The sequence below is a fragment of the Maylandia zebra genome, linkage group LG19, assembly GCF_041146795.1.
Source record: "Maylandia zebra isolate NMK-2024a linkage group LG19, Mzebra_GT3a, whole genome shotgun sequence".
NCBI classification, from domain to species: Eukaryota; Metazoa; Chordata; class Actinopteri; order Cichliformes; family Cichlidae; genus Maylandia; species Maylandia zebra.
In genome coordinates, this window is record NC_135185.1 from 3832368 (window position 1) to 3843914 (window position 11547).

The window sequence follows — 11547 nt, forward strand, 5'->3', positions numbered from 1 at the left end:
AGTTTGTTTTGCAGATTCTGTACAGCAGCTTTAATATAGAACCAAAATACATCAGTGACCTCCTGACCCAGTATGAACCTTCCAGATCCCTCAGGTCATCTGGATCTGGTCTTTTATCAGTTCCCAGAGTCAGAACCAGACACGGAGAAGCTGCATTCAGCTTTTATGCTCCTTATATCTGGAACAAACTCCCAGAAAGCCTCAGATCAGCTGAAACACTCAGTTTATTTAAATCCAGGTTGAAGACTCACCTGTTCTCAGCTGCATTTGAATAAAGCACCAAATCCACACTTTTAAGCTTAAATTTCAAAACTAACATTTTAACTACTGATTTTATCTACTGTTCTGATTTTATCTGTTTTGATTTTATATACTGTTTTGTTTGTTTGTTTGTTAATTAGTTAGTTAGTTTGTTTGCTTGTTTTAATCAATTTTAAATCATGCTTTTTATTTGTTTTTGTTTCTAATGTCTCTGTAAAGCGCTTTGAATCACCTTGTTGTTGAATTGTGCTATACAAATAAACTTGCCTTGCCTTGCCTAGGGAGGACACAACTTCCAGATTGTGTGAGTAAAATCAGGTTTTTTCTCTTTGTCAGTTTAACAGTTTCTGTTGTGCCCGTCACTGTTCCCTGTCTGTTTTCTTACCTGGTTCTTCCTGGCCTTGTACTTTCTCTTCACGTTCCCCTCTTTCTTCTCTTTGGACTGACAAGCATACACAAATAGATTGTATTCAATTAGATGCAAAAATTACATTATTATATAAAAAAAACTATTAAGATCACTAATAAAAAGTCCTCTCTCAGTGTACTTTCAACCGAAAGGCAAATAACCAAACCACATGAACATCTAATAAAAGATATAAACATTAAAACACTGATCCAACATTATTCTTGATTAACGGATCATTTGATTTTACACTTGTACCTGAATGTGGCTCCTTCTTTTGAAAAAACTTCCTTATATCCATTATGAACTTGGCTGTCTCTGTACACGCACACACACACACACACACACACACACACACACACACACACACACACACACACACACACAACAGGAGTTATAAGGTTAATGGGCATTCAGTCAGTTAGCTAGTTAGTATCCATTTCAAACAGGACAGTGGTAACAACAGTAGGCTGCATTCAATTATAAGTTTTAGATTTTAAATAAGCTGTATAAATTTCAATGGGAGCAACAGGACGGTCAAATGTCGCTGATTTTACTACAGAGCAGGACGGATTATAGGGTAGCAAACATCATTGGAAAACACGTTTTCAACACTGCAGGTTACCTGGTGTAATGTTTTTCAGCTAAAAAGAAACATGGCCTTAGGGTTAAATGCAGCTAATATGTCCTGTTTTAAGCCAGGCACTTACCCCTCCGCTCCGCTGCGTCTCAGCCACCATCGCTCTGGCAGAAAGGGTGCTAGAGCCAGAGCAGGGGAAAAACGAGCTGTAACAACAAAGTTCTGTATGCTTTTTATATTTTTAGTAGTGTGTCACACAAACAGCAAATATTGTCAAAAAAGTAAGACATCTTTGGGGGTACTTTGATTCAATCGCCCCTGCTGTTAACTATCAAATTAGTCTATGCTGGTCAGCTAGCTAAAAGTTTTTATGTTAGCAGCCTAAATCACAGGCTAACATTAGCATTTGTTAGCCAGTCAGGATGGTCTGAGGCTAAAACTAGAGTTAGTGTAACTTTGCCTGAAACCCTTTAAAGTCTTCAGTAGAGGCAACTGTAAAACATAGTTAGCTGTCATGTTAAATTTAAATAATAATCTAAATAATATGCAAATGTACTGTTTATAAGATTGGGGAAACCTGCAGTCAGCTGAGACTGAAAAAGTCACCTGGATGAGTGACGAAACGTTTCTCCCACTGAAAACGCTACGTCCAGATGAACAGAATCAACTTTTGGAGATTTACTTACCTGAATGATTGAGAATGCATCAAGACGATGACAGGGAAACTATTTCAATTCAGTTCAATTTTAATTATATAGCACCAAGTCACAACAACAGCTTTATATTCTAAGGTAAAGCCTCTACGATAATAGAGGGACAATGCCCTGTAAGCAAGCACTTGGCAACAGTTCTCCCTTTTAACAGGGAGAAACCTCCAGGAGCACCGGGCTCAAGGAGGGGTGGCAATTTCATGGGTTGGGAGTGAGCATTGGAAGACAGGACTAAAGACTAAATTGATCAGACTAAAACATACTCTTTGTGCTATCTGTCCACCTTCCTGGCTTGAGAACAGTAAAATATTACCTCTAATATACTTGATAATAGATATCTGAGATTCTATAGATTCTATATTCTGTAAATCACAGGTTTGTGCTAAATGTCTGTTTGTGTTGAGGACCAGGTATTGCTGAAAAAAATCAGTTCATGAGCTCCAAAGTGCTGGTGTACTTCTTCATTTTTCATAAAGTAAATTAAAAATATAACTTGTCCAGCTCCAGATGGACACCCTGTCAGAGACAATAGCACTTTCCTATGGCACTTAATTAAAAGCAGCTTTCAGCGACAATAGCCAACTGTGGCCACAAGATGGTAGTAATGTAAATGCTAGGTGCACATATTAATGAACATGCAAGGAACTTTATGACAGTGCTGTCTGAGCTGAAAGGAGAGAGATCGCTTTACTTTGGTACATTTTTATTGAAGTCTATTTTTAGATTTGACAGGGCAAAGATTCAGTTATTACAGACCTCCAAACCTCTTGTGATCTTCAGGTTGGCTCAAGTATGTAGCGAGCTTCACCTAATATGCTTCCATGGCCAAGCAGCTTTATCCAAACCTTACATGGTAAAATGGTCTGTATTTGTATAGCGCTTTACTTGGTCCTAAGGACCCCAAAGCGCTTTACACTATACGCAATCATCCACCCATTCACACACACATTCACACACTGGTGATGGCAAGCTACAATGTAGCCACAGCCACCCTGGGGCGCACTGACAGAGGCGAGCACCAAGCACAACACAAAGTGTCAGATGCACTGGTGTAAAGCACCTCTATCGGTCTCTGAAGCAGTGGAATACCTGATCTCTTCTCTGTCTGGTATGACAGTGTGAGCCGGAAGAACTGCACATGTCTGACAGCATTTTGCCGTGTGTGACCTTTCCTCAACCTCGTGGAAAGCCTTCACAGCAGAGTTCACAGCTGCAAAGTGTGACCTGACATCATATGAAACCCTATGGATCACACAAGTTCATATGTACTACTATGTACATATGATTTGGGGATATATAAATAAAACTGAATTCAATTGAAATGAAATTGAATATGCGTGTAAAGGCAGATGAGTGATTACTTTTGGCAATATAGTAAATGTCACCTGCCTTAATAGCGAGGTATTTTCAGCCAGGACATGCAGTGGCATGAGTAAGTAGTGATGTGACCAGCTAAGGATTCAAATAGTTGTAATAGTGAATAAACTGTCTTAATTAAAGTATATACATCAAGATAATGATAATATTAACAAACATATGAAACAACAAAGTCTTCATTCAGATGACATTAAATCATCCCGTAGTTATCCTGCTATGAGCTTATTACAGTGTTCTGTTGAATAAATAGGATTTTCTCTCTGATATTAAAAGGAAAGCTGTGCCTCATAATAGTTTGAGGTACATTTATTTAAAATTAACAAAGTATTATTTAAAAACTATTTATTTTAGCTGTGTAAGCAGCCATAACATTTCTGCTTTGGTCCTGTGAATTCTGTTATTAAATTAAGTTGCTGGAATGGACAGAGTCCCTAATACAAAGCATTACAGGCATGGTTTTTGGGGTCAGAGAGGACGGTTGTCAGTCACACGTGTTTGATGGAGTTTCAGGCTGGAATGGTTTCCTTCAAACTGTGTAAGATAATTTGACTTTGACTTTCACATCTACCTATTCACACTGTGCACTGTGGGGACACTGGGCACCTCTGAGGTGGGTGAGAGGCCAAAGAAATGAAACTCCCCACCAACAGGATTTTTCTTTAATGAGATACTTGGACAAGGTGAATTACATTCAGCGGGCACACAATAGTGGAAAAACACACGGTGGCACAGGACACAGCTATGGCTCTATTCAGCCGTCATGCATTGCATCTGCTTTCGTTTGCTGCATGGTGATGAAATATGGAGCACTGCAGTGACTGCATGACTACAGCAGTCACAAAATACACTGACGAAGGGATTTCTGTGGGACAGATTGAGTACGTTTATTTAACAGGTACAGAAATTGACATGTAAAAAGGAAATGCTGTGGTTTTCACAGCAGTTAGTGGTGGGGTTATTTGTTGAGGAACTGAATGCTAAAGTCCTGAGCTCAGACTGGGATTGTTGTTTTGAACTGTGGACTAACCAAAGACTATTTTAAAAGATCTGGATGTAGTCTTTGGTCTAGATCGTAAATCCTATTGAATAACAATTCTTTACAATTCAATATCTGTAGATATTGTCCTCGTGTTCTGAGATCCATCTGCTTACTCCTTTCCAGCCTTATCCTCTTTTCTAATATGGCCACGTCTTTCCCCAAAAAACATGATAGTAACAGCCCAAATGCCAGACTTGAGGCTTCATAATGGTAGTCCACAAAGGAAGGATTGTGGCATGGAAACTGTGTGCTTGCTGGATAACAAGATATAGCTTTTAAATTAAATAAACTTGGGTTTTTGTTAATGCTGATTTGTTTTCCTAGTATTTGCCTGCTTCAAGGCTTTGTGTTAAGCTAGAGTGACCATGTAATATCCTAGTCCTGTCAGCCAAAAATTCACAGGATTTCTAGAGCATTCACAGGATTCCAGAACTAGATGTAATAAAAATGTAATGCATTATATAGTATATAATTGAGGCATAACATACTCAAAGTATAGGCAGTACAAGCACAAGCACTGGCTGGCGCCTCTCAGCAGGCTTTCAGAAGTTAGTCAGGTGGAAAGAGAAGAAGGAATTGAGTCTTCTAAGGGAGCGAAGCCTTAAAGAGACAGGTTGTTTCAGAGGATGAACCAGGGGCTGACTGTAGGGCTAGTCAATGATAAATAAGGAAGTAAGGATTTTTTTTTACCTGTCAGCCTGAAAGGCTTATGGGGATATTGTTCGTACCCTGCTGGGCGGCCAGGCAGCTATAGGCGAGAGGTGTGGATAATTCAAGAATGACGTGATATAGGATTTTCAACTTATCATAGGTGCATCTACTCAAAGTCTGACCTTCAATTTATTTGATTTGGTTTTTTTTAAAAATCTAGCACCAAATCACAATAACAGTCACTTTTATATGTACCCTACCATAATACAGAGAAAAGCCCAACAATCAATGACCCCTGTGAGCAAGCGTGTGGTGATGGTGTTAAGAAAAATTTAACAGGAAGAAACCTCTGGCAGAACCCGGCTCAGGGAGAAGCAGCCATCTGCTGTGACCAGTTGGGGGGTGATGGGAAGGAGACAGGACAAGAGGCATGCTGTGGAAGAGAGCCAGAGATTATTAATAACTAATGATTAAATGCAGAGTGACTTCTAAACACATAGTGAGTGAAAAAAAAATGTGAGTCAAGAAAAAACCTCCACCTGACCTCAAAAACTTGACCTGAAAGTCATATGTCAAGGTTTCGGAAAATCTTGTGAACAAGGTAACGCCACCTAGGATTGTCAAACTGCTACTGAAAAGCTTGCATGAGTTTAAATATCCTCTGGCAAGATTGTCTAAAAGTTTTTATGAATGCAATAACTCAAGACATCACCTAGGAATTGTACATTTTTACCATATATGAGGCTGAGGGGTAGCACTGGTGGCCACCAGTATTTTTTTTTTTGAGTGGCCTCGCAAGTAGAGACAGAAATGACTGTAATAGTTAGCCCTTTAAGTAGAAAGCTTGTATCTCAGATCTCCCCCTGAATGTTGCCAAAGACTAGTTTGAGAATCATGTAAAACAGTTACTCAGAGTCGCATGGAAGGGGTATAATAGATACACTAAAATTAAAGATGACTTGTTGCTACTCAGGAGAGCGTCATCTGTCAACCTCAGTTTGGAGAAGCTGGCTGAGTCTCCAGATGATTCCTCATCAACCAAACCTCTCAGCAGGAGAGCTGAGAGCCTGGAGAGACAGTTATCCTCAGAGGGCCAACCTCCACCCAAACCTCCCCATACCTACTACAGCAGACATAACTATCCTGATGGAGGGGAGGTCAGGACGGCAGGTGAGACGTCACAGCAAATTTAACTGGTTTTCAAACTTGTCTCAGTCAAGTTTCAGCTTCTGTCCCATGAGGGCCAAGAAAAAGGATAGACTGCTGTAAAATGTGCATTTAGAACCATGTTATGTTAGGCAAGTGTTACACCAGTGCCAGCTTATGTGCACACTGACTTTCACAGGATTTATTTGCACATCACTGCAGAAAACATACCTTAACGTTTGTTCCACATGGTTACACACTGTTTCAAGGATGGAGTTCATTTCCAGATATTGTTAATGCACGCATATTACAGGTTTCAAATGGAAATGCAACCTTGGAGTCAGAGTTGCTGAAGATTTTATCAACGCAAACTCCTTTTTTTCATTTTGTCAATCATTTGGATTTGTAATCCATGCATTACTATAGTTTTTAACGAAGCACTGAACAGCGCTTAGATGACTTCTATGTCAATAATTGGCCTGATTGTGACTTGATGCACTGCAGATCCACAGAGTCTCCAAAGCCAGCCGTCAGTGCCTCCTCCTGCTTCTCCTGACCCCCAGGACCCGCCAGCTGTGAGCCCCCAAGTAATAGAGGACCCTGTGAACAAAGACAAGCCAAAAATGAACGTCTTCAGAAAGTTTTTTTCTAAGAAGTAACACTTTGGTTTCCATCCATATATCTTGTGATGCTGTCCATCTCAGTCTCGTTTCAGATTTGGAATATTTTTGTTACCATCAACAATAAGGATACAAAGTCTTGACATGACTCTGCATGAAGTTTCATAGAAATCACATCATATACCAAATACAGATTTTCTTTTACAAGTACCTCCAGCAAATGAAAGGAGGTTATGCCCAGCACAGACGAAATGATAAAGTAACGGCTCATACCACTACTAGATTTGTGATTGGCTGCTTATTTTCCATATTTGCTGATTATCTGCTAGCAGCTGTGCAACCCACCTCCAGCCCAGCTCCTCTTTTTCATATTGTCTGACTTAATCTGTGCTTCTCTGTACTGTACTGGGTCTTACTGCTGCTCTCCCTGTCTCTGTCATTCTGTGTATACACATGGAAAGGTAACGTAAATAACTGCAAATGAAAATACCATAATCTTCTTTTACTATAGAAGTTCTAACTAAAGTAGCAATCAAGTACAAAAAAAACCCCAGCAAAAAAAAAAAAAAAACTCCTTAAGAGATTTTTGGAGAAGCACTTTATGCCATGGCCACAGTAAGGAAGGATTTGAAGCAGCCAGCAGGTCAGCAGTTCTACAGACAGATGTTAATGATGTGTTTACATCACCTCTAATGAGAATCTGCTCTCGGCCTGATCCCAAACAGTTTAAAGTGACTCCATGTGAAGACTTTGACTGCACGACATGATCACTACTTTATCAAAATTGACACTTGCTCTCATACAGAATGATTGACAGCAAATCAATTCAAGCAAATTTGTCACATTTAACTGGAGAAAAGATTCGCGAAGATATCGTTCAGCAGAGATGACGCTCTGCATTTTCACACAAAGAACTTTGGCTAATGATTCAACTCCATTTATTTATTAATGAGCAACAAATCCAAACATCTCCAGTCTCATTTTCTCCTCCATTCAATCAGATCAATAAGTGAATCAATAAAAATAATGAGTCAGATTGAAACTTGAAGAAATCATTTGGCAAAAGAAATTAAACTCAGTTGAAGTGTTAAAGTGAGAGTCATTCAATAAAACTGAATCAAAAACGTGACGTAACTTCATCATTTATCTGTATCTGTTTCTGCAGATCAGACTTCGACAATGTTACTTATCTTTTTCTGTATTTGTTTGATTGCTCTAAGATTGTTTATTGATGTGTTTGAATTGCTTTAATAAAATGTATCCATGTTTCATTATCAACCATTATTGAGCTCTTTCTCTCACTGGAACTATGGTAACGATTGGCCACATGTTAAAACTTCATCAGTGTGTTGACTCACAGCACCAGTATGTTCACATGTTCAAAGGTCATCTGCCTGGACTTCAAGGGTCACGCAGAGAACATTTGACCATCGTCATCTTAGATTTGAACTCTGTGGCACTGGATTTTGGTGTTAAAGGAGGCAATTTGACTTTACTGAACACCATTTTAAATATCCAAATACTTAAATATCTAAAAAGAAAATGATTATTGCTAAATGTCATGCACCAACCTTTGGGACTGAGAATTAAGCTATTGATGATGTGCCAAAATCTCCACTGGCTGTTTGAGGCTGTCTCCAAAAGCAGTGGGAATGACAACATCTCAGCCACAAAGTGGTTGCCAGAGTAAAACCACAGAGCATGAGCATGCTGAAGCAAATTAATTCTTCAAAATTGCCAATGTTCTGAAAATGTGATCACTACAGACCTCCAAACTTCATGTAGCCTTCAGATTAGCTCAAGAACAGTGTATAAAGAGCTTCGTGAAATGTATTTCCGCTGCAACCAAGCATTATGCAAAGAGTCAGATGAAGTAGTGTAAAGCAAACTGCCACTGGACTCTAGAGCAGTGGAGACGTGGTCTGTGGAGTGACGAATCACGCTTCTCTGTCTGGCAATCTGATGGACGAATCTAGGATGGCGGTTGCCAGAAGAACTGCACATGTCTGACTGCATAGTGCCCTGTGTGACGTTTGTGGAGGTGGTGGTATGGGTGTTTGAGCTGGGCTTAGCCCCTTGCATACCAAAACACTTTGGACAACTTCATGCTCCCAACTTTGTGGTGATGGTTTTGGGATGGCCCCTTCCTGTTCCAACATAACTGTGCACCAGTGCACAAAGCCAGGTCCATAAAGACATGGATGAGCGAGTTTGGTGTGGAAGAGTTGAAGTTGTTGTAGCTGCAAAGGTGGCTGACATCATATTAAACCCCAATAGATTAAGAGTGAAATGTCCCTCAAGTTCCTATGCATGTGAAGACAGACGAGCAAAAACTTGCTTACGTTTTTCTGAATTCTGTTATTTTAGATATGTTACTAAATAGCCAACATCTGTTATGAGTTATTCGGAGCACATTAGTTGATAATATCATTTAAATTTAGTTCCTATTGGCTTCAAAAAACTGACAGCAGGTAAAACATTAACTGAGAAGCTGAAGCCTTTATATGTCAAGTCACATATGAATGTAGTCCCAAAATGTACATTTTAGGTTAAACATTTTTCATCAAGTATTTCCACCACATTTTTGATAAAATATGACAAAATCAGTAGTAGCAGTACTTTATTTGCCAAAACTAAAAGTTTGTGCTTTTTTCCTAGAAGTAGGTGAAATGATCGTTTCAATTCAATTCAATTCAATTTTATTTATATAGCGCCAAATCACAACAAAAGTCGCCTCAAGGCGCTTCATAGATACAGAGAAAAACCCGGTTCACTCTGGCACAGCTGGCTGCCGGCAGAGCCGGCGGGCACGCCGGTGCAGCCCCCTCTAGCTTCTGCTCGGTGGCTACTGGGTGACGCCTCGTCTGGGGATCCTCAGCCCTTCCCATGAGGGTGGCACGGATGCCCCTCCGGTGGTCCTCCTTGGGCTCACGCACTCTGGATGTCTGGGGCCTGGATCTCCATGCCTGCTTCATGCCCTGGGGGACAGGGCTATGGCTCTCTACATCCTCTTGCAGACCATTACATGTGGAAACCATTTGAATACAAGCGCGCTGATCCACACAGGTGTGCACACGGGTGTTCACTATTCGTAGACTTAAATTACACCTTTCTTGGCTGCTACTTCAAAGCACATTGTGCGCTGTCTGTCCTGCGTGCTGCACAACAACACTGAATATTTAGTATTTACTGCTGTTTACACTTAGCTAGATTAATGCGATGGTGTTGTGTTTAGTATGTTGCTTTGGTTTTTTTTTTTGCTTGTTTTCTATTCTTTCTCTCTCAACAGGTGATCCAGGAGATTTTATTTTATTTTTTTTAATTTATTTATTTTTTCCCCTTTCTCACTGTCCCTCTCCCCTTCTGTTTTTCTTTTCCTTCCTCTTTCTTTCTCCCTTTCCTATCCCTCACTCATGTCTGTCCCGTCTGTAACAACTGAAAATAAAATAAAATAAATAATAAAAACAAAGGTCGATCAAATGGACCAATGCGGCAATGCCACGATGATCCATTTGGCAAAATAAATCCATTGGGTATCCTTGTTGGTCTTCAGACAACAATTCTGATGGCTAAAGAACCAAATGGGACAGGCAAAAAAAAAAAAAGATACAGAGAAAAACCCAACAATCATATGACCCCCTATGAGCAAGCACTTTGGCAACAGTGGGAAGGAAAACTTCCCTTCAGTGATTCTTCTAAATTTAGATCTACATGTTGTGAACTATCCCATGAGTGTCATCTGCTGTGACAATACTCTTCCTACAGTGGCAGTAATATGAAGTGGAATGGCTAAACTGATCATGCCAGTCCCTTGTAAAGTTTGCACTGACAAATTGTGGGGTGGTTGCTCAGAGCAGGTCACCTACTAATCACAAATCAGCCACAGTTCTGTCTTCTTCTTGCTTGGTCTTAATATCAGCACAAAAACAGAGCCCACTTACTTTCCTGCCTCCCCTTGCAGTCAGCTCTGTTCCAGATCTGAGAGTCAGAGTGTAACCAAAAACCTTTTCTTTTATACTTTTTTTTTAATTAATTCTAAATTATTTCAAAACCTTCTGTATACTCTGGGCAACTGAGCAGGTCAACAATGCAAAAAAGGCATGACATTTTGGGGGAGGGAAAAAAACCCTCCTTTCCTGGTAATGTTATAACAGTTTCTCTTTCATGTTGTTATTGTGTGATGGTAGCACAGCTGGTCTCATAGCAGGATGCTTCCTGGTTTCTACCTCCTGGCTGGCTGAGGCTTTTTCTGTGTGAAGTTTGCGTGTTCTCCCTCAGCTCAGATGGGTTACCGTCAGGTGCTCTGGTCCTCTTGCAATTCAAAGAGATGCATGTTGGGTTAGTTGGTGATTCTAAATGAACCACAGGATGTGAGTGTGTGTTTTTGTCTGTGTCTCTGTGTTGACCCTGCTACCTGTCTGCTGTGCATCGCAACTCTCGCCCTGTGAGCTTGGTCAGACTCCAGTCCCAACATGACCTTATGGTTGGATAAGAGCAGATGGACAGACGGGTCATGTCTTCCTGTCTGCAGAAACTCTCACTTGTGTGAAGCTCCTCTAACCGAAACGTCCTCTTGGTGTCGCTGTCGGTGCAGGAATGAGCCTCACACCGTGTCTGTCGTCCTCGTGGCGTGAACATGCGGCCTCCAGTCATCTGGTTGTATTCTTTTGAAGTCTGTTTTCAGCGTTTGTCATCGATTGAACCATTATATCATTTTGAAGTCCTCCGCACCAACACGTGGTGTTCGTCCACAACGA

At 40.4% G+C, this 11547-nt stretch overlaps 1 protein-coding gene across 1 annotated transcript in view; it reads left to right on the top strand.

Annotated features, from left to right (window-relative positions):
• The window catches only part of sptbn5 (spectrin, beta, non-erythrocytic 5), a 68119-nt gene extending 60051 nt beyond the window's left edge, over positions 1–8068 (top strand). Inside the window, exons 80-81 of the mRNA XM_004554656.3 lie at positions 5998–6194; positions 6675–8068. Of these exons, the coding sequence (XP_004554713.3) occupies positions 5998–6194; positions 6675–6829 (352 nt within the window). The 3' untranslated portion in view covers positions 6830–8068. The remainder of the gene's footprint in view (positions 1–5997; positions 6195–6674) is intronic.
• The last annotated feature ends 3479 nt before the right edge of the window (positions 8069–11547 follow it).